The sequence below is a fragment of the Oncorhynchus keta genome, chromosome 24 (assembly GCF_023373465.1).
Source record: "Oncorhynchus keta strain PuntledgeMale-10-30-2019 chromosome 24, Oket_V2, whole genome shotgun sequence".
In the NCBI taxonomy this organism is placed as follows: domain Eukaryota; kingdom Metazoa; phylum Chordata; class Actinopteri; order Salmoniformes; family Salmonidae; genus Oncorhynchus; species Oncorhynchus keta.
This window is the reverse complement of record NC_068444.1, coordinates 30,170,510-30,194,367: the sequence shown is the minus strand read 5'-3', so window position 1 is coordinate 30,194,367 and position 23,858 is coordinate 30,170,510. Positions and strand designations below refer to the sequence as shown.

General features: G+C 42.9%; 1 protein-coding gene and 1 non-coding gene across 7 annotated transcripts; both read right to left on the bottom strand.

The window, feature by feature from the left end:
* LOC118402981 (BTB/POZ domain-containing protein KCTD5-like) lies at positions 1 to 14,979 on the bottom strand. Of its 6 annotated transcripts, none has more exons than XM_052478107.1 (7): positions 14,512 to 14,979; positions 4,684 to 4,792; positions 4,322 to 4,413; positions 3,011 to 3,157; positions 2,342 to 2,467; positions 1,805 to 1,928; positions 1 to 819 (listed from the first exon to the last, which is right to left on the bottom strand). In XM_052478107.1, exons 1-6 carry the CDS (start codon positions 14,863 to 14,865, stop codon positions 1,839 to 1,841), a joined length of 918 nt encoding a protein of 305 aa, XP_052334067.1. In that variant the 5' UTR covers positions 14,866 to 14,979; the 3' UTR covers positions 1 to 819; positions 1,805 to 1,838. The 6 variants fall into 6 exon arrangements, with proteins under 6 accessions (XP_052334067.1, XP_052334069.1, XP_052334068.1 ...); XM_052478109.1 differs by having other exon boundaries at positions 3,059 to 3,157; XM_052478108.1 differs by having other exon boundaries at positions 3,011 to 3,154.
* Positions 14,980 to 23,512: 8,533 nt separating this feature from the next.
* trnar-ccu (transfer RNA arginine (anticodon CCU)) lies at positions 23,513 to 23,585 on the bottom strand. Its single transcript has one exon. It is a non-coding gene; the product is annotated as a tRNA-Arg (tRNA).
* Positions 23,586 to 23,858: the final 273 nt, after the last annotated feature.

The window sequence follows — 23,858 nt, the reverse complement described above, 5'->3', positions numbered from 1 at the left end:
TGTGTGTGTGTGTGTGTGTGTGTGTGTGTGTGTGTGTGTGTGTGTGTGTGTGTGTGTGTGTGTGTACGTGTTTAACTATACTTAAGGTTAGGAAAAATAGGATTTTGAATGGGACTGAATTGTGTGTCCAAACAAAGTTAATTATACAAGACTGTGTGCGTGCGCGTGTCTGTGAGAGGGCGTAAGGGAGTGTGTGTAAGGGGGAAGAGTTTTTTTGTGGTGCTGACTGTGGCCAGTTAGTTGACATCTGTCTGTCTTTCTGTGTGAGTCTCACTGTCAATCTCTACTGCAGCAGAGCAGTATCAGAGACAGGACATTGCCACATCACAGGCTCAGGCCCAGGTCTCACTACTGTATCAAGCATCAGACAAGTCAGAACTACTGCATACAACAACAACTTACTTATGAGTCAGATTCCACATATTTCATACCATTTTTCACATTTGGATGAGCACATTGATTTGCAGTGCTTTTAACCATTGTCTTTGGTCAAATCTATTTTACTAAGATTCACTAACTTCCATGGCTTAAGTGATTAGAACTAAAATACATTAAAAAAATTATAAATGATAATAAATAAATAAAACATTTTTTTTTTTTTACATATCTCTCTCTACACACTTTGAAATGTTGGTGTTTCGCTGCTGGTGAGAGGGACACTTCGATAATCTTTGAAAAATAATGTTTGAGCACTTCTGTTTTTTTTTCTCCAGAAGCAACAACAATGATAAAACATATGTCAACACACACAAAATGAAATGTCAAGCTAAAACAGTACAATTCTCTCTAGTACATCCGGGATCCATGGATCTGAAAAAGCTGAAAGACAAGCACAGACAGGAGAAACATCAGAGGATGCCATCTTTGAAGACAGATTCTCAGTGTTGTATTTCAGAGTTGATCGGTTACATGCTCATGTTACATGTTCACATCTCATACTGTGTATCAGCTTTGATTGGGTGACATGTGAAACAATCTAAACACATACAGTAAATGTAGTATTTTTTATGTTTGATGCTGATGGTGACGATGGGGACAGAATGATAAAGTAATAGTGTTTGTGACATCCAGGACTCCCTTTGTTGTGAATGGAAAAAACAACATGAGCTTGTATTGTTTCTTTGGCACTTCTCGTCACTTGATTAATTGGTGTTTGGATGAAAATAAACGTTGCAGCCCTACTGTGCAGTTCTGCCAAAATGTCCCCTTTACACATGTACAAGTAAGATTGTGTGTGTTTGTGTTTTTTTTTCATGTAAAATATAAAACACACTTATACTACCACTACACAAAATGTCAGGGCTATTCCATGTCATTGCATTGGTAATGAGAGACGTTTAGGTGTCGTGTTGGCTCAATGGCAGCACAGCAGCATCAGCTCATCATTAGTCTGGAAAATCCCAGATCTAGGGCATTGTTAATGTGGGAGGCAACCCGCCTGCCTGGTGAGACTAACTCATCATCAGACCAGCTGGGTTATGCTGCTGAACAGATCATTTTCCAGGCAGGACACAATGTCCCCAGAGCAATATCGAACACTCTGGCATCACACATGGTATTTCAAACAAATAGTAGTTCACTTTTTAAGATGGGGAGCAAAAGTGCAAGGCCTACTTTTTTCTCTCTACATATTTGTAAATCAAAAAAACTTTAATAAAAGTTAGTCTCTCCTTGGCCTTTGAATACTGTATGGAGTTTGAGGCAAGGCAATGTAATGCTGTGGAACAGCCCTGGATCCCTTTTGATCACAGTCTACTACTGCTACTACCCACTACCAGCCAACAACACTAGCATGGATCCTCACCCATTCACGTCTTTGGAAAACTGACACAAGACTGTCATTCCCTTATCCACTCATTCGGGGTGGTATTTCTCTCTCTTCCCTCCACCTCATCCTGCGCTCCTTTCTCCTGCTGCACCTCTGAAGCCTTCACTCCAATAAAAGGACGGAGAATAAAAAAAATGAGACAGAACGACAACAAAAATGAATGAACAGATTGAGTATCTGGGAGAGGGAGAGAGAGAGGTGTGGATGATGGAGTGAATGTGAATGCGCTTGTGAATGACATTTGAGAGTTGTGTGGGTGACATTCAGTGTTTGAGTGGAAAATGCCAACACTAAGATCAAAGGGATACTCAGATCATCTTGGATGAAGAGAAATGTCACATGGAGACACTCTGTGACAGATCCGTATCCTGCTACTTCAGACCTTTGTGGAAGTGAATGGTGGTGATATGTGAATGGTGTGTGGTGTACGATGTATGAGTATATCCCTAAGACACATCTGCCCATGTACCTGTGTGTGTGTGTGTGTATATGTTTCCTGTGTGTCAGTCTCACCTTGGTCTTGTGGCTCTGTTCGGTGCCCAGGCCTGAGCCAGGTGTGTGTAGCTCCTTGGACACCACACACAGAAACTCTGCCTGGTCCTCTGTCCCATAGCTATACGACGAACCAATGTTTACCATCTATTAGAGACAGAGAGAAAAAGAGAGATGGAGCAACAAAAAAAAGAGAAAGAAAGTTGGACAGAGTAAGAGAGGTGGCCCGTAAAGTCATGGATGCTCATGCAGGGAGGAGGGACAGAGGGTAAGGACAGCCTAGCAGCACTACATGTCTGCTACAACTCTACTGTGGGCAGTGAGACTGAACTGTAACACCCTGAAGCACTGACGGCAATGTTTAGCATTACAGTACTACTCAAAACACTTTACTGAACTGGCAATGTGCCAGCATATGGTAGCTTCCACTGGAGCTTCCTTGGCTCTGCTTCCTTTTTGCATCTCTTTCCCCTTATGATCACTGGTCTGTGTCTGTTTAGATCAGTCTTCTTCTGAGCGGAGGGAAATGTGAAAAGGAGGCCTTTTTGTGAGCAGATTGGGACTAGGCCTTGGTCTCGGATTGGTCTGATTGGTCTGACTCTGAGGCTCTGATTGGCTAACAGAGAGCAGGAAAGGGGTTGATTGGTTGGGAGTGTGGTAGAGCAGAGCAGCAGCGTGAGTCCAACCCACAGTCCAGAGCAGTCCGGTGCGGGGCTTTCTGCAGGTGCGCACGCTGACCTGCTCAAACTTCCAGCCGTCTGACATGGTGGAAACCATCTGGGTCAGCTCCTCCTCCTGGCACTGCAGCACCCGGTACACATGTTTAGGAGGCACCTGCTGATGGACAGAGAGAGGGTGTAAAGATAGGAGAAGGAGGAAGAGAGGGAGGGAATGTACAGATATAGGTAGGTGGGAAAGGTGTATGGAGAGAGAGAGAGAGAGAGAGAGAGAGAGAGAGAGAGAGAGAGAGAGAGAGAGAGAGAGAGAGAGAGAGAGAGAGAGAGAGAGAGAGTAGAAGGTGAGATGTTTGTAAGGAAAGGAAATTTATTAGCAGAGAGAAAGAGGATTGGGAGAGCAAGAGGTTAGCAAGAGGTAGTGATGTTTGGAAGATGAATGATAGTGAGAGTGAGCGTTAGGGTTGGGTGCCATCACCATACTGGAACATATGGTATTACCTAAATAAAATATTTCATCTTTTATTTTTGTGTACGCATCTAGGAGGGGATTGAAAGGCTGCTGTAACTAAGAGTCTTGATTTTGACATCTAGCCACTAGCCAAATGTATAGCTGGTGCCCTGAGCTTGATATAATTGATTTGACACATTTTAGATTTCTTATAGTTATAAGCAGTGACGTAGGACGCACCCCCACAGCCCACAGTGTGTGTGTGCATGAGCGTGTGTCTAGCCGAAGGGTAGAGACAGAGGGTACAGTAAAGCGTATAATACAGAGAGTAGGAGGAAGATTGAAAGTTACATAACAGAAATCATAGACATGATGGGTGAAATATACTGAAAATAACTTTAAAATACAGAAAGAGTGAAACACATGGCTGAACAGTCTTTCTGCTTGGCACATGGACAAGTCTGTTTTTGTTTTAGCAGACCTGTAGCCATCTTGTACTGTGTAAATCCCTGTATCTTATCTACTGTGTGTGTGTGTGTGTGTGTGTGTGTGTGTGTGTGTGTGTGTGTGTGTGTGTGTGTGTGTGTGTGTGTGTGTGTGTGTGTGTGTGTGTGTGTGTGTGTGTGTGTGTGTGTGTGTGTGTGTGTGTGTGTGTGTGTGTGTGTGTGTGTGTGTGTGTGTGTGTGTGTGTGTTTCCTACCTTATCAGGACCACAATGTCCTGACAAGTCACCAGAAAGTCTTGACAAGGTAGGAAAAAAAGAACAATCATGGCGTTTCTCATGCCCTGAATTAGGATTAAGAAGAAAAGAAATGTACTCCCCAAAAAGTCCAGAAAATTCACAAAAACAAAGCTGTGTGTGTGTGTGTGTTTGACCTGTGTGACTTTACAGTCCCGCTCCAGGATCCTCTCCTTGATCAGTTTTATCAGAGGAGTGATGTTGTAGAACTCAGCCTCCTCTAACACACCTGGGACAGAGCAGAGCACAACACACACACACACACACACACACACACACACACACACACACACACACACACACACACACACACACACACACACACACACACACACACACACACACACACACACACACACACACACACACACACACACACACACACACACACACACACACACACGGTCAATCAAAGTGTTATTACATTCTTATTACCAATCTTACTATACATTATAATAGCATCATAACGCAATGTCTAATACCAAATGTAATCTAGTACCTTCTTCAGCCAGCTCCTTGTTGTAGACCAGTTTGCCGTGTCGCAGGTAGTTAAGGATAGGGCCGAAGTAGGTGGGGTCTCTGTCTATCACATAGGCCCCTGTCTCGTCCTACAACAGAGGAAGGGAGAAAACAACCATAAGAATTAATAAAGGTATTAATATGAGATCAATATTAAGTGCTATTCTATTGTGCAATTCTATTGTATTGGGTTTTGGTCGAGATCTATGTTTGGAAACCCACTTGCGATCACTTTTTTCAAACTAACAGCAAAAGTCCTCTTTTCAGAGTGATAAGAGTGGCACTATTAGAGCCTAGTGGTTCTATATTACAGATAGTGTGAGAGAGATTCAGAGAGTGTGGTGAGGGGGATAGAGATAAGGAGAGAGAGAGGGGATATATACAGAGGGACTGAGAGTGAAGAGAGAGAGAAAGATATGGAGAGATGGGGAGAGAAAGATTGAGAGAGAGCCTGTTACATTCACATGGCGTGGCCCTTTCTTAGCTGACGGCATGCCAGTGCCTTTACAGCATCTCCCATAAAGCTCTCCCTGCACGCCAATTACTAAACCAGCCCCAGGCACCCATTTTCAAACACAGAGATGCAGAGACTCTAGACAGAGAGAGGGAGGTAGAGAGAGATGAGAAAGAGGAGGAGAGAGAGGCCAAGGAGTTCAGAAAGAGGAAATTGGGAGAGAGGGATTCAGGAACACAAACAAGTGGCAGAGTGGAGCGAGCTAGATAAGAGAGGAGAAGAAAGACAGAAGTAGCTGATTAAGGAGCAGATGGAGAGCGGGATGGAGAAGAGGGGAGGGATGGAGAGGCTGTGGTAAGAGGGCACAGCTCTGAATCTGAATTGAAGAAGTGCTGCAAATGATTAGGAATGGAGGGAAAGGAATGAGAGCCTGCAGATCAGACAGACAGCGAGAGGGAGAGAGAGAGAGTGTGAATGAGACGGACAGAGGGATGGAGAGGCTGTGGTAAGAGGGCACAGCTCTGAATCTGAATCGAAGAAGTGCTGCAAAATAATAGGAATGGAGGGAAAGGAATGAGAGCCTGCAGATTAGAGCGAGAGCGAGAGAGAGAAGGCAGAGGGATGGAGGGTATGTGAGGCACTCAGCTGAATGAAGAAGGGACTGGGGAGACAGGCAGAGAAGAATCGATTGGAGATGAGAGCTGGCAGACACTGGATAAAGGAGGACTCAGACAGGGGGAGGGAGAGAGAGACAGAGAAACCGAAAGAGAGAGATACAGAGGACAGACAAGGGCACAGGGAGAGTTGCTGGGGGAAAGGGGCCTAGACAGAGGCAGAGAGACAAACAAACCCAGAGCAACTACAGTTGAGGACAGACAGACACCTCCTCATTGGACATGACTTGACAGTATGTATGATGATGACACCTGTGTGAGGCTTCCAGAATATCTAGGTACCCTCGCTATGAATGATAAACACATGCACTCAGGCATGAACGCACACACTGAGGGTGAAGATGAAAAATTGGCTATATCTGTGATCTCCTGTGATCCTAGCCTGTCTGTTCAGCCACACTGCCGCCAGTCAGCCCATTAAAAACAATTCCACGGAAGATTCAATCCTCATCTGGTGTGTTAATGATTTACCCAAGGAACTATGCCTAGCCTAGTCTCTATGGGGGCCTCACTGGGTCCCACAGGAAATATCTGTTAGGCAAACAGAGGTGTTATTTGTCTCAGCACAGAAATAGAGACAGACACAGACACACATACAATCTTTACTTCCTCTCCTGGTGTGAAAACACTGACTGAGACCAAACTGAACCAGTCTAATGCTAGCCTGGTCAGGTCATTTACATCTAAAAGGACCCATGTGTACCAACATGTGAAGTTCATAGGAGAATATCAAATTGAGTGTCTAATAAAAGCGAAGAGTATTTTATTTATTTATTCAGGCATATATGCATTTGTCAACTATTTTCCATGCTAAAAATTAAGAACACGCTTTGATTTCTGGTCAAACAGATGGAAAAGGGGTCTTAGAAAAGATCTGACAGAAAATATCTTAAAGGGTATCAGAAATGCATCAAAACACAATAATTTTGAAGTAAAGACTAATATCAAAACATATTTAGTTTTGCAGAAACACTGCCTTGAAATTCCTTTACCAAATACCCACCTATCTTTCAGATTGTCACACCCTAACCATAGTTTGCTTTGTATGTTTCTATGTTTTGGTTGGTCAGGGTGTGAGCTGGGTGGGCATTCTATGTTACATGTCTAGTTTGTCTAGTTCTATGTTTGGCCTGATATGGTTCTCAATCAGAGGTAGGTGTTCGTCATTGTCTCTGATTGATTGGGAACCATATTTAGGTAGCCTGTTTGGTGTTAGGTTTTGTGGGTGATTGTCCTTGTTACGGTCTCTGTGTTACTTTGCACCAGTATTAGGCTGTTTCGGTTTTCGTGTTACGTTTATTGTTTTTGATTCGTGTTTACTTTGTTTCATTAAACATGGATCGCAATAGCCACGCCGCATTTTGGTCTGACTCTCTTTCACCTAAAGAAAACCGTGACACAGATATTTTCCTCATGAAGAGGGAGGATAATTCAAGTCTGTGTTTAAAATTTCTCTCCTTTATTTTGTAGTATCCAATTGTTAGTAGTTACTATCTTGTCTCATCGCTACAACTCCCGTACGAGCACCTGCACCTGGCGACCTGGTTAGCCCGCCACAGGAGTCGCTAGTGCGTGATGAGACAAGGATATGCCTACCGGCCAAACTCTCCCTAAACTGGACAACGCTAGGTCAATTGTGTGTCGCCCCATGGACCTCCCTGTCGCGGCTGGCTGCGACAGAGCCTGGGCTCGAACCCAGAGTCTCTGGTGGCACAGCTTGCACTGCGACCACTGCTCCACCCGCCAACCAAGCCGCACTGCTTCATTAACACAGCGCGCATCCAACCCGGAAGCCAGCCGCACTAATGTGTCGGAGGAAACACCGTGCACCTGGCGACCTAGTTAGCGTGCACTGCGCCCGGCCCGCCACAGGAGTCGCTAGTGCACAATGACACAAGGATATCCCTACCGGCCAAACCCTCCCTAGCCCGGACGACACTAGGCCAATTGTGCGTCGCCCCATGGACCTCCAGGTTGCAGCTGGCTGCGACAGAGTGGCAAAGCAAGCACTGCAAAGCAAGCACTGCAAAGCAAGCACTGCAAAGCTAGCACTGCCCTAGACCACTGCGCCACCCGGGAGGCACTAGTTAGTGTTTTTAATGATACCAATTTTGTTTAACTCTGAATTTCTTTACCAAACTGGTAACGGAATTTCCCCCACCAAAAACAATCGGTAACGGATATTCTGCAATTGAACTGGTTACAATGGGAAATCATAGTAGTTACAGTCACAGTTAGGTTCAAAAGTTTGGACAACACAGTAGAGTACAGTACAGCACAGTAAACAAGAGTGTAGTTCAGTACAGTACTGCACAGTAGAGTACAGTAGAGCAGATTTCAGTACAATACACAGTAGAGCACACTAGAGTTGAGTACACTAATGTACTCTACTGTACTGTATTGAACAATATTAAACTTTACTGTACTCTACTGTACTATATTGTACTGTACTGTACTGAATTCAACTCAACACTACTTACTGAACTCTAGTGTACTGTACTGTTCTGAACTGTACTGTACTCTACTGAGCTCTACTATTCTGTACTTTGAAGTCCAAACTTGTGAAACATTGACGTCTATGACTGGTTCAGATTTGGTCCGGTTTGGACCAACCAAGTTTGGTCTTGTTTGGAGGCAGAGCTCATAAAAAAAATATTGCCATTGTGTAGAATAATACCCAAATATGCAAAGAGGATATTGAATATGTATACCTTAGTGCACCTATTTAGGATGCACCACCATGAAGAGAATGACATGCATATCCATAATTATGCATTTCTGTGTAGTACAGCTCAGGGACCCATGATAAAATTGTGTTACCGCAATTCTGTTACCGGGTGTAAATCCACTTCACATACCATAGTTCAATACCAAAATATATTTTTTCAAATTCAATGTGTCATGTCATTGCTGACACCCCATTCTTTCTGCAGACATTGTTGAAATCTCAGCATATATTTAACCGTTTTTGGAAAACCTGGACACAAAAAACTGAGGGAGATTTTTACCAAAATTCTGTTCCCAAACTTTGCATTTGCACAGTTAGTTTCAGTAAATGTGTTTTTTGTAAAAATGTTCTGTGTAAATTGTTAAAAAGTAGTCTTGTGTATAGAGTTGTAGGGTTTGGTAAACTTTGAAATCAAGTGTTTTAGTGAACTGCCTTTATCATGCATGACAACATAAACAATAAAGTTGGCTGAAGCGCATACAGATCTGCAACTGTGCTACTTCAGTGCTGGGTCTATTTTGGATTGGAGGTCAAATAGTACACACAAGAGCACATAACACCAGCCTCTAGCATTGTAAAGTCCTAATCACTCTGCCAACAACAGTGCTGCATATTGCGCAGAAATATGCAGATCCCTTGACTGTTTCCACATTTTGTTGTGTTACATCCGGAATTTAAAATGGATTAAATAAAGATTTTTTTTCTCACTGGCCTACACACTATACCCCATAATGTCAAAGTAGAATTATGTCAATCCAAATGGTTACTAATTAGTTAAATGAAAAGCTGATATGTCTTGAGTCAGCCAGTATTCAGACCCTTTGTTATGGCAAGCCTCAATATATTCAAGAGTAAAAATGTACTTAACAAGTCACATAATCAGTTGCATGGACTCACTCTGTGCGCAATAATAATGTTTTACATGAATGACTGCATCGTCTCTGTACCCAACACATACAATTATCTGTAAGGTCCCTCAGTCGAGCAGTGCATTTCGAACACAGCTTTAACCACAAAGACAAGGGAGGTTTTCCAATGCCTCGCAAAAGAAAGGCACCTATTGGTAGATGGGTAAAAATAAAAAAGCAGACATGAAATATCTCTTTGAGCATGGTGAAGTAATTCTTTACACTTTAGATGGTGTATCAATACACCCAGGCACTACAAAGATACAGGCATTCTTCCTAACTCAGTTGCTGGAGAGGAAGGAAACCGCTCAGGGATTTGGCTAATGGTGACTTTAAAACAGTTAAGAGAGTATAATGGCTGTGATAGTAGAAAAACTGAGCATGGATCAACCACATTGTAGTTACTCCACAATACTAACTTAATAGAAAGAGTGAAAAGAAGGAAGCCTGTACAGAATAAAAATATTCCAAAACATGCACCCTGTTTGCAACAAGGCACTAAAGAAATACTGCAAAAAATGTAGCTAAGCAATTAACTTGTTGTCCTGAATACAAAATGTTACGTTTGGGGTAAATCCAATACAGAGTGCCACTCTCCATATTTTCAAGCATAGAGGTGGCTGCATCATGTTTTGGGTATACTTGTGATCGTTGAGGACTGGGGAGTTTTTAATAATAACCTAAAAATAACCTAAAACACAAGGCCAAATCTACAATGGAGTCATTTACCAAGAAGACTGAATGTTCCAGAGTGGCTGAGTTACAGTTTTGACTTAAATCTACTTGAAAATCTATGGCAATTATCAACTAGGGCTGACCCCAATGAGTCGACTGGTCATTGTTTGTTTGATAGGCTGTTGGTCGACCAATCATTTTTAGTAGAGCAGTATTAAATACACATTTGTTCCCATCTCGGTGAACTAATACATTTCTGAGGTCTAGACTAACCGCATCGGCCATGTGCCTCCCAAATATTGTAACAATGTGGAGGGCTCCATATAGCTGCGCATTGATTGGTTGACGGTAGGTGGGGGCGGTACATCCTGTATAAACCCAAACTCACTTCCTTCACAACAGCTCTGCACTGCTCCACCAAGCGCAAGAAGTATGAATACCCTGACATCTGCACAGGCTATTACTGTAAATGCTGCATAGCCAATGCAGACATCGGATTGACCATGTAGCGCCCAGATGCACAATGCACTTCTCTCTCAAGAATGCGCTCTCTCCCCGCCAATTGGGCACATTCATTGTTTTAAAACTTAATTATGAGAATGGTTTGCGTTTGATTGTTAGTGTATATCAATTCCCCATTACATACTGTATATCACCAGTAGAACAGGACACACACCCGATTACGCTTAGAAGTAGGCCTAGAGGCTACCTGGCCAGCGCGCAAATGTAGGCCGAAAGAACAGACAACTTTCGGTAGACTATGATCAACAACCAATTTGACAGAGCTTGAAAAATGTTGAAAATAAAAATGGGAATGTTGCACAATCCATGTGTGGAAAGCTATTAGAGACTAACCCAAAAAGACTCACAGCTGTAATCGCTGCCAAAGGTGCTTGTACAAAGTATTGACTCAGGCATGTGAATACTTATGTAAATTAGATATTTCTATATTACATTTTGATACATGTGAAACATTTCTAAAAACATGTTTTCACTTTGTCACTATGGGGTATTGTGTGTAGATGGGTGAAAAAAAGATATATATATATTTTGATTTCAGGCCGTAACACAACAAAATGTGGAATAAGTCAAGGGTTATGAATAGTTTCTGAAGGCACTGTATGTAGTACTTTAAAATATTTTTACTGACTGGACTACACACACAACTTTTTTTTCAAAAATAAAATATTTGTGAAATAGGCAAGACTTTCCTTTCTTTTTCGGCACCAGACCTGCCTAATTTGAACTTTAATTTAACAGACTAAATTACACATCCTGTAAACATCTGACTCCAGAGTGATTTGTTCTTGAAATTTGTAGTTTTCAGATTTAGATATGATCATTTTTCACAAAATAGTTTGAGAAGAAAAATCTATTTAATCGACATCCATGTAATCGGCGCCCGGGGAGCAAAATCAAATCAATTCAAACTTTATATGTCACATGCTCCGAAAATAACATGTGCAGAGCTTACCGTGAAATGCTTACTTACAAGCCCTTAACCAACAGCGCAGTTCAAGAAAGAGTTAAGAAAATATTTACCAAATAAACTAAAGTAAAAAATGATAAAAAGTAACACAATAAAATAACAATAACGGGGCTATATACAGGGGGTACCGGTCAATGTGTGGGGGTACAGGTTAGTCGAGGTCATTGCTAAATGTAGGTAGGGTGAAGTGACTATGCATAGATTATAAACAGCAAGTAGTAGCAGTGTTAAAAAACAAATGGGGGGAGGGGTTGGGGGGGTCAATGTAAATAATCCAGTGGCCATTTGGTTAATTGTTCAGCAGTCTTATGGCTTGGGGTTAGAAACGGTTGTTGTGGTGGTTAACTGCCTTGCTCAATGGCAGAACGGCATATTTCTTCACCTTACCGACTCGGGGATTACGAAGCAGACTTTCGGTTACTGTCCCAACTCCCTAACCGCTGTATCTTATCACTACCCAGGTTATCAAGATGAGTTTGGGCATGTGTTGGAATCTGCAGTGACACAGAGGGTGGAGGGAGAGGCTTCACAACAATCCTGAACTGTGATAACGGAGAACCTGTAACTACAGCATACATGCTGGTTTCAGCTGGAGTACGGTGAACAGAGCCAGAGGGAGAGCAGGAGGAGTGAAAGAGGAGCAGGAGGAGGAGAGGCAGACAAAAGGAGAATATAATGAGAGAAAGAAGGGGGACAGGAAGGGACAGGAGGATGTCACAAGGGAGTGGAAGTCAGGGCAGGGGTGACAGCAGGCACCAGGGATGTATTTTGAGACAGGGGGGCAAGCCTGTAGGTGCCAGACAGACAATAATCTTATTAAAATAGTAATACACAGTTGGTGTGTGTGTGTCTGTGTGTGTGTTCTAAACACCGCGGCAACCCACTGCAGATTGGAGCACAAACCAGAGGATAACAATAGAGGTCCTGTGAAGATAGAATCACCTGGGTAACAGAAAAATAAAAACACAGCTAGTGGCCTAGTACTTGTTTATTCTCTTTCTTCTGTGGATGTAATGTTGGACTTGGGTACTCTGTATTCCTGAGGACTCTGTGGGGCCTTTCATCATAAGCCAGGTTACAAGAAGGGACTAACAGTAAATTAGTGGGGAGAAAAAGAAGTAGACTGCTAGTACTGTTTTAGAAACAGTTAATTAAGAGGCAATGACATGATAGTAGCCTGAGAGGAATAAGATGACTCAAGTGTGAGAAGAGAATGAAAAGAAAGAGGAGAGAGGGTCCATAAAAGGGGTGAGAGATAACAGAGGAGAGGAGGGAGTGTTTAGATGGTGTTTGACTAGAGGCAGAGAGAGAGAGAGAGAGAGAGAGAGAGAGAGAGAGAGAGAGAGAGAGAGAGAGAGAGAGAGAGAGAGAGAGAGAGAGAGAGAGAGAGAGAGAGAGAGAGAGAGAGAGAGAGAGAGAGAGAGAAATAGAGAGAGAGAGAGAGAGAAAAGAGAGAGAGAAATAGAGAGAGAGATAGAGAGAAATAGAGAGAAATAGAGAGAGAAATAGAGAGGGAGAGAGAGAGAAATAGAGAGAGAGAGAGAGAGAAATAGAGAGAGAGAGAGAGAGAAATAGAGAGAGAGAGAGAGAGAGAAAGAGAGAGAGAGAGAGAGAAATAGAGAGAGAGAGAGAGAGAAATAGAGAGAGAGAAATAGAGAGAGAGAGAGAGAAATAGAGAGAGAGAGAGAGAGAAATAGAGAGAGAGAGAGAGAGAAATAGAGAGAGAGAGAGAGAAATAGAGAGAGAGAGAGAGAAATAGAGAGAGAGAGAGAGAAATAGAGAGAGGGAGAGAGAAATAGAGAGAGAGAGAGAGAGAGAGAGAGAGAGAGAGAGAGAGAGAGAGAGAGAGAGAGGGAGAGAGGAGGAATGAAGGTCACACACAAAGATGATGTGCCTTATCTATTCACTGTGGCCAGTGGTGCAGGAGGACAGAGACAGATGTGCGCGCACACACACACACAAACACAGAGGGCGAAGATTAAAAATGAGCTACTCTGTCTCTCTATCGCCTGTCATCCTGGCCTCTCTGTTCAGCCACACTGCCTCCGGTCAGGAAAAGTCAACCCTCATCTGGTGTGTTCATGATTTACCCGGAATTTGCACAAGGAACTACACGGTGTGCTGAGCCTAGTGCCAGGTCCCTTAGTAGGTCCCACAGGGAAACAGAGGTGTTATTTACCTCGACACAGAGACAGTCGCACATACAATCTCTTTACTTATTCTATGGAAAGAGAGAAAAAGACAGAGGGAGAGAAAGACAGAGAGGGAGAGAAAGAGAGTCGGAACGAGACTAATGGACACTAGGGCATTAATGAAGGTCACACAAAGATGATGCACCTTATCTACTCACCGTAACCAGTGATGTAGGAGGGCAAATCAATTTTAGCAGCCTACTATAGGGCTATGTTTGAAGCCAAGGGACAATACTATCTGTGATCACACATACAGAAAGACAGAGACACTGAAATAAATCCTATTATAGGCTTACTTCATTAGTGATGTACTGTATTTCACAAACAGATCAGTCACATATTGCCAACCTATCTATAGATATGTGTCTAACCCACCAATCTCCTCCCCCTCTGTGCTGCCAGCATAAACACTCTGCACAGGTCTGAATTCGGCAGCCAGTGCACATCCATCTGACTCACTGGGTATTGGGTAGAGCCATATCTGGTGGTGGGTAGGCGTACCACAGAGCCATATCTACTGGTACCATTCAAATGTAATTGATTCGTCTGTCTATCTATCCATCCATCCATCCATTCAATTAATTAATTCCATCAAGTGATCATGAGAGTTCGATGAACATCTTGCCTTATCACTCTTCTCTGATATGTTATCTTGATCGAAGCCAAGCGCTTGATCAACTCGCCTTACCGTGTCCGAATGTAAGTCCTGGTGTTGACAGAGCCGATAGAGAAAGGACGTTTGTTCTTTGAGTAGGGTATGTCGCGTTGTGAGGAATACTGTGCCGCCGACGTTCAACCGGACCCATTTCCCGTTATTTCCCACTGTAGGGTTGACTCCAGAGCCGTTCCCGATGCTATGAGTTCCTGTCCCGCTCGATGCGGTAGCGCTCGAAGTGGCCGTGGTCGTATTCTCGCTTCCCTCGCTATCTTTGTTATTATTGTTGTTGTTGTTATTATTGTTATTGTAGCCATGAGGTGTCGGTAACGAACCGACTTCTGATTCAGCCTGCGGCACAGATTTCCTTTTATCCTCCGTTGCCATTAGGAAATAGCAATGGATGCAAGCAACGTTAAAAATAAATAGCTTGCGTACCAACTGCCGTTTCAGCTTCCTCTCCCTTTCAACAACGCCTGTTCCCTCTCTACCACAACCGTGTACCGCTTTGACTCGAGCTCCGCCTATCTTCCCCGGGTTGAGCAACCGGAGCGTCATGTCCAAGCTGTTGCCGTGCACCGAGAACTGTGGATCTTGTAGTTCCAAAATCTTGCCTAAAGAAAATCATGTCAAAATAAAATGAAAATTGGATGATAGCCTAATATTATTCAATAACTATCTGAGCCAAGACTGCAATTCTTTTCAACTGCATTGTTGTGTAAATTGTGGGGAATGAGAAACATACCATTTGTAATAGACAAAGTGTAATACATGTAGTTTAATTACACAGGATTAGGTTGATTGCTATTAGTTCTACACACATCTTTCATCAAAAGGTTCACAAATAACTCACAAACAAATCCCACCTGAGAATATCATTATTAGATTGTACAGACAAAAATATAAACACAACATGCAACAATTTCAAAGATTTTACTGAGGTACAGTTCAGATAAGGAAATCGGTATATTTAAATACATTCATTAGGCCCTAGTCTATGGATTTCACATGACTGGGAATACAGATATGCATCTGTTGGTCACAGATCAGAAAACCAGTCAGTATCTGGTGCGAGCACCACTTGCCTCATGCAGTGCAACACATCTCCTTCACATAGAGTTGATCAGGCTGTTGATTTTGGCCTGTGGAATATTGTCCCACTCCTCTTCAATGGCTGTGTGAAGTTGGTGGATATTGGCGGGAGCTTGAACACTCTGTCGTACACGTCAATCCAGAACATCCCAAACATGCTCAATGGGTGACATGTCTGGTGAGTATGCAGGCCATGGAACAACTGGGACATTTTCAGCTTCCAGAAATGTTCCTTAGGTCCTTGCGATATGTGGTAATCTATTATCATGCTGAAACATGAGCTGATGGCGGCAGATGAATGGCACGACAATGGGGCCTCAGGATCTCGTCCCGGTATCTCTGTGCATTCAAATTGCCATTGATAAAAAGCAATTGTGTTTGTTGTCTGTAGCTTATACCTGCCCATACCAAAACCCCACCGCCACCATGGGGCACTGTGTTCACAACATTGGCATCAGCAAACCCCTCGACCACACATCTGCCATCTGCCTTGTACAGTTGAAACCGGGATTCATCTGTAAAGAGCACACTTCTCCAGCGTGCCAGTGGCCATCAAAGTGAGCATTTGCCAACTGAAGTCTGTTACGACGCTGAACTGCAGTCAGGTCAAGACCCTGGTGAGGATGACGAGCACGCAGATGAGCTTCCCTGAGATGGTTTCTGACAGTTCGTGCAGAAATTCTTCGGTTGTGCAAACCCACAGTTTCATTTGTTGTCCTGGTGGCTGGTCTTAGGTTAAGAAGCCTGATGTGAATGTCCTGGGCTGGTGTGGCTACATGGTGGTATGCGGATGTGAGGCCGGTTGGACATATCGCCAAGTTCTCTAAAACAGCGTTGGAGGTGGCTTATTGTAGAGAAATGATCATTCAATTATCTGGCAACAGCTCTGGTGGACATTCCTGCAATCAGCATGCCAATTGCACGCTGCCTCAAAACTTAAGTTACAAGCTTGGCACACCTGATTTTGGGGAGTTTCTCCCATTCTTTTCTGTAGATCCTCTGAAGCTCTGTCAGTTTGAATGGGAGCGTTGGATGCACAACTATTTTCAGGTCTCTCCAGAGATTTTCAATCGGGTTCAAGTCTGGGCTCTGGCTGGGCCACTCAAGGACATTCAGAGACTAGTTCAATCTTGGTTTCATCAGACCAGAGAATCTTGTTTCTCATGGTCTGAGAGTCCTGTTACGGCTAGATGTTCCATTAGTGGGACGTTTCGACAACAGAGCGCGAAATTCAAATTAAATGATTAGAAATATTTAACTTTCATAAACTCACAAGTGCAATACACCAAATTAAAGCTTAACTTCTTGTTAATCCAGCTACCGTGTCAGATTTCAAAAAGGCTTTACGGCGAAAGCAAACCATGTGATTATCTGAGGATAGCACGCCATCATACAAACACATGACAATCATATTTCAACCGCCCAGGCACGACACAAAACTCAGAAATAACGATATAATTTATGCCTTACCTTTGAAGATCTTCTTCTATTGGCACTCCAAAATGTCCCATAAACATCACAAATGGTCCTTTTGTTCGATAAATTCCATCGTTATATCCCCAAAATGTCCATTTATTTGGCGCATTTGATTCAGAAAAACACAGGTTCCAACTCGCCCAACATGACTACAACTTATCTAAAAAGTTACTTGTAAACTTGGTCCAAACATTTCAAACAACTTTCCTAATCCAACTTTAGGTATTTTAAAATGTAAATAATCGATACAATTTAAGACGGAATATACTGTGTTCAATAGCGGATAAAATGAAAGTGGAGCGAGCCCCAGATCGCGCCCCCCAAACAAAACACTTCACTTGGCTCAACACCCAGAAAGGAAAGGGCTACTTCTTCATTACTCAAAAAGAAAAACATCAACCAAATTCTAAAGACTGTTTACATCTAGTGGAAGCCATAGGAACTGCAACCAGATGCCTCAGAAATCTAGATTCCCATAGAAAACCAATTGAAAACACAGTCACCTCAAAAAATTGTTTTCCTGAATGGTTTGTCCTCGGGGTTTCGCCTGCCAAATAAGTTCTGTTACACTCACAGACATAATTTTAACAGTTTTAGAAACGTTAGAGTGTTTTCTATCCATATCTACCAATTATATGCATACCCTAGCTTCTGGGCCTGAGTAGCAGGCAGTTTACTTTGGGCCTGCTTTTCATCCGGATGTGAAAATAGTGCCCCCTAGCGCAAAGAGGTTTTAAGTGACTTTTGGCAAACTCCAAGTGAGCTATCATGGGCCTTTTCCTGAGGAGGGGCTTCTGTCTGGCCACTCTACCATATTGATTCGTGGGGTGCAGAGATGGTTGTCCTTCTGAATGGTTCTCCCATTTCCACAGAGGAACTCCAGAGCTCTGTCAGAGTGACCATTGGGTTCTTGGTCTCCTCCCTGAACAAAGGCCCTTTCCCTCGATTGCTCAGTTTGCTCTAGGAAGAGTTTTGGTGGTTCCAAACTACTTCCATTTAAGAATGATGGAGACCACTGTGATCTTGGGGGCCTTCAATACTGCAGAAATGTTTTGTGACTCTTCCCCAGATCTGTGCCTCGACACAGTCCTGTCTGCTCTTGGACAATTCCTTCAATCTCATGGTTTGGTTTTTGCTCTGACATGCACTGTCAACTGTGGGACCTTAAATAGACAGGTGTGTGCCTTTCCAAATCATGTCCAATCAATTGAATTTACCACAGGTGGATTCCAATCAAGTTGTTGAAACATCTCAAGGATGATCAATGGAAACAGGATGCACCTGAACTCAATTTCAAGTCTCCATAGCAAAGGGTCTGAATACTTATATAAATAAGGTATTTTATTTGTATTTTATTTTATTTGTGGCAAAAAAATCTAAAAACCTGTTTTTGCTTTGTCATTATGGGGTGTTGTGTGTAGACTGATGAGGGAAATCATATATTTTAAATAAAGCCTGTAACAAAACAAAATGTGGAAAACATCAAGAGGCCTGAATACTTTCCTAATGCACTGTATATGATTGCGGCAGACCCTGGGGGGCTGTGCTGTTGAAGTGGCCCCAGGAGAACGGAAGCAGGCCCCCAGGAGTGATGAACGGAAGCAGGCTCTGCTGTTAACTGAGGGCCAGGTGGAAGTCAGTTTACCTAGGAGAGGGAAGGCGAGAGAGAGAATTAAAAGTGCCCATTTGTTTTACTTGAATGTTACTCTAGTATTGTGATGCACTGAAAGACTCTAAATTGTGCCATCATGTTCCCTTTGATATTCTTAATTTATGAGTGAGTGAATGAATGTCTGGACTGGGTATGGTGATATTTGAACCTCAACCTTTTCAGACTCAGGTTGTTGCGACAGCAGATGGTTTTACAGGAATGGCCCTTGGAGTACGGGTCTTTCCTGTAGTCTGGAGACACAGTTCAAAAGCACTGAGTTCAGAAGTTAGAACAGCAGACATGACAATACAGTAAATCCACTCATATAAATGATCTATCTTCCTCGTGAGGTTGAATAATTGAATCTCTATCTGAATTCTCATTCTAATTATAGGCATAGTTTGAGCAGACCGGAATGAAAGGCTATTTTTTTCCAGACAGATTACAGCTGCAGCTGCAGCCTACAGACACTACAAGCCTGCATACGTAGAATGTATGCACACATGACTGTAAGTCGCTTTGGATAAAAGCGTCTGCTAAATGGCATATAATAATAATAATAAGCCTGGTGTTACTTGCATCTGCCTAAGTATAAATGGACTAGCGTTACCAACCCAAGTCTGATAAAAGAAGAATATACTGTAGCAGCATTCACTGTTGTATCTCATGATGTGCTTGAGGGAGGCGAGGTCTTTAACCCTGGCCTGGTCCCTGGGGACAGAGATCGTAGGAGAGGTCCTCCCCATGCTTCCTCCACATCACCCCATAGCCACTCAGGTTGTAGATGTCTTCATGGAAGGACACGTTGTAGGACGGTTAGTAGTCTGGTGGAGGGACCAGGGGAAAGGCAATAATAATGTAGAAAAGGTGACGTAGGGACATATCAGATTCTGAAAGACAGATTGATTAATTGACAGATTTATTCATTTATAAATGTCATACAACTATTGGTACCCAGCTGACATGGGCTTATAGGACACTATTATTTCTTGAAGTAATATGCACACAAAACAAAATGTTATTTTACAATATAAATGCATAGATATAATCATGGCAAGTACAGCTGCCATTTAATCACATTATACAAACAATATATTTCTCCTACTCCCCAGGCTTAGAAATTAAATTGAGCAAGATATCAGTTTGCCATTCATATAATTACATTTGGGGGAAGCATATGAAGTTCATTCCAATAAGATTTTATTAATCCCAGAGGGTCAATTAGCATGGCATAAAACCCATCAGATACCACCATATATAATTCAAAGGACTGACATGACTGTCTTTTACTCTGTCTCAGGGCCTGTGTCTGGTCAGAGTGTAACGTCAGCCCTGGAATCTACTCCAACACTGTCCGCGCCCCGGACCTTATATTCCCTACCAATGACACCCTGCTCAGGTCAAACACTGGTTGTTATAGGTTCCTAAGGAGGGAGGGAGTGGGAGAGGGCAGGAGGGGAAATGTAATTGTGTTATTAGTTGTGGTAACTTGGTTTGTTGTTTATTATCTACTGGTTATTACAAGTCCTTGAAAGACAGGAGAAACTAGTCACCTCCTTAAATACAGCATGTAATGGCATGGGACTGTGGGGAACACATGCACTACACTGGAGCATGTGGGACCCATAAAAAGTCAAAAGAGGGTATTTTGAATTAGGCACTGATGAGCAGAGTTCGCACATATATGATCATGTGCACATCTCAGGTGTCAGTCAGAGTGTACTTTCTGGTTATTTTAGGTTCCAGAGACAGAGAGGCTATGGCCAGTCAGTCCCCTCAGTGAGAACCGGCTGTACTGTTCCTCCTAAGCAACACGTTATGTTGTCTCCTGCTGCAGTGGCTCTATTAACAGAGACCGATTACAGTACAGCACAGAGAACATGACAGCTCTGTCATCTGTGGTCAGTACCGTACTCTACCATTTATCATACTATGCAGCAATCAATTCAAGACAAACTATTTAGAGTTATTACACAGAAATCATGTAATCAATTAACATGTACAGTAGCACACAAATCACAAGATCTATCCCCACACCTCACCACACCACACCTAAATACAAGCTCATAGGTTATTCATGCATGTACAGGTTGTACATGAGGGGAGAAGAGGGCATGGAGGGGTAGGGGAGGGGAGAGGACATGTGGTCGTAATATAGCCTACCATCCCTTGCACCATCGTGTAGGGAGAAGAGAAGGTGGGCTAATGGCAAGGACATATGTGGGGTGTAACATTCCTAGCACCACATTGGAACTAAACATGTCATTACAATGTAGAAGGTTTCAGTCCCAAAGAGACTGTGGTAAGCCTGTGCACAGGCTTAGGAAAAGAGGGATTCAATTCCTAGCACCCGGAGTGTATTTTAGTCCTTTTTAATGTAGCGGGTTTCTGCACTGAGAGTGAGATAACATTCCCTGCTTAGCTCTAAAAATAGCATTTTTAAGCCACTTCAGTTTTAATGGTGGTGGGGCCTGAAAGAGAATTTGTATGACAAGGAACAGGGACGATGGCAAATCTTCGATAACGGCATCACTTAACCTCTTTGACTTGAAAATGAGAAACCAGGCTACCAGTTTATGCACCTTCCGGTGCAGTTGCATATACACTTAACAAAAATATAAATGCAACATGTAAAGTGTTGGCCCCATGTTTCATGTGCTGAAATAAAAGAGCCTAGAAATTCTCCATACGCACAAAAAGCTTATTTCTCTCAAATTTTGTGCACAAATTTGTTCGCTGTTACTGAAAATGTCTCCTTTGCCAAAATAATCCATCCACCTAACAGGTGGGACATATCAAAATGCTGATTAAACAGCATGATCATTACATAGGTCCACCTTGTGCTGAGGACAATAAAAGGACACTAAAATGTGCAGTTTTGTTACACAACACAATGCCACAGATGTCTCTAGTTTTGAGGGAGCGTGCAATTGGCATGCTGACTGCAGGAATGTCCCCCAGAGCTGTTCCCAGACCATGTGTATGGTGTTGTGTGAGTGAGCGGTTTGCTGAGGTCAACGTTGTGAACAGAGTGCCCCATGATAGCGTGGGGTTATCGTATGGGTAGGCATAAGCTATGGAAAACGAACACAATTGCATTTTATCAATGGCAACTTGAATGCACCGTGACGAGATCCTGTCTGGCATTGTCGTGCCATTCATCTGCCGCCATCACCTAATGTTTCAGCATGATAATGCAGGGCCCCCTATCTTCAAGGATCTGTACACAATTCCTGGAAGCTGAATATGTCCCAGTTGTTCCATGGTCAGAATAGTTACCAGAAGTCACCCATTGAGCACGTTTGGGATGCTCTGGATCAACGGGTACGTCAGCTTGTTCTAGTTTCTGCCAATATCTAGCAACTTCGCACTTAGTCATGCTGAAAGACCCAGCCACGTTTCATTTTCAATGCCCTTGCTGATGATAGGCTTTGTTACTTTGGTCCCAGCTCTCTGCAGGTCATTCTCTAGGTCCCCCTGTGTGGTACCTGGGATTTTTGCTCACCGTTCTTGTGATCATTTTGACCCCACGGGGTGAGATCTTGCGTGGAGCCCCAGATCGAGGGAGATTATCAGTGGTCTTGTATGTCTTCCATTTCCTAATAATCACTCCCACAGTTGATTTCTTCAAACCAAGCTGCTTACCTATTGCAGATTCAGTCTTCCCAGCCTGGTGCAGGTCTACAATTTTGTTTCTGGTGTCCTTTGACAGCTCTTTGGTCTTGGCCATAGTGGAGTTTGGAGTGTGACTGTTTGAGGTTGTGGACAGGTGTCTTTTATACTGATAACAAGTTCAAACAGGTGCCATTAATACAGGTAACGAGTGGAGGACAGAGGAGCCTCTTAAAGAAGAAGTTACAGGTCTGTGAGAGACAAATCTTGCTTGTTTGTAGGTGACCAAATACTTATTTTCCACCATAATTGGCAAATAAATTAATTAAAAATCCTACAATGTGTTTTTTTTTTCTCCTTTTGTCTGTCATATTTGATGTGTACCTATGATGAAAATTACAGGCCTCTCTCATCTTTTTAAGTGGGAGAACTTGCACAATTGGTGGCTGATTCAATACTTTTTTGCCCTACTGTAGGTGAGGTGTCTGCACGTGTGTGAGATGGGACGAAATAGCTATCTAAGGCAATTTGAGGGGGACTGAGGGCTCTACAGTGAAATAAAGCAATTAAAACTAGCCAAGACAGCAGTAGACAAGGCATATTGACATTAGAGAGAGGCATAAAGCAGTCACAGGTGTTGATCAGGAGAGCTAAGACAACAGTGGGTAAATGGCGAATAAAGGGCAGAGCGGGTCGGTTAGATACATACAGGACCTGAGTTGGTTCAGAGTTTGTTTTGATATTTCAACCTGCATGTCCTGATCCCATCTGGTGTGGGTGGACAAAATCAACATGTACACGTGGATTCATGCGTGCATGTGGTCTGTTCAGCATGTTACACCGTACCCAAACCGGCTGTGCGAGATGGGAGAGGCAGGACTTGCACCTTGTACAGCATCACAAATAGAACTGACTTCTATTTTATCACTTGCAAAGCAGAAGCTCCTTGGCCCGCGCGAGCAATAAATTGAGTACATTTATTTTGCCACGAGCGGCATGGTCAGCAATGAGGCTACATGAGATTGATCTTTTGTAGGATGACTTTGGCTACACATTTCCAACTATAATCTTTGTAAATTTGATAAGATTCATAATGTGTGTATATATATCAATGTACGTTTTTAAGCTATTTGCTATGTTGATAATAAACATTGTATTTAGTTGTTGACACGGCTTTGAACAATTCAATGGACAAAAATAATTCACCCCAGATGGGACTCGAACCCACAATCCCTGGCTTAGGAGGCCAGTGCCTTATCCATTAGGCCACTGGGGCTAGTTGTGAAATGGGCGGGGTTAGGCCTTTATCAAATTAATATTCGTGATAACCACGGGAAATGTAGTAACAGTGATTGATGGGCACGACTTTTTGTATCGGCTGATAAATCTGTTAAATCTAGTAATGAGTGAGTGACACACAGAAAACTATTTATCGGGGAAAATAGTTAGATCGAAGCTTTCTGTAAACAACCACAAAGTGACGCTATCACCATGGTGATACATTCACATTGACAGACTATTCCACTTAAACTCAACAGCAGGGGTATTG

Bases quoted from the DNA above. Each gene is read 5' to 3' on its own strand.
- LOC118402981 (XM_052478107.1), bottom strand. From the start codon at position 14,865: ATGGCAACGGAGGATAAAAGGAAATCTGTGCCGCAGGCTGAATCAGAA. The intron at 4,414-4,683 runs GTACTAGATTAC...GCTCTGTCCCAG, and splicing joins CAAGGAGCTGGCTGAAGAAG to GTGTGTTAGAGGAGGCTGAG. The intron at 1,929-2,341 runs GTGAGACTGACA...ATTGGAGTGAAG, and splicing joins AACAGAGCCACAAGACCAAG to GCTTCAGAGGTGCAGCAGGA.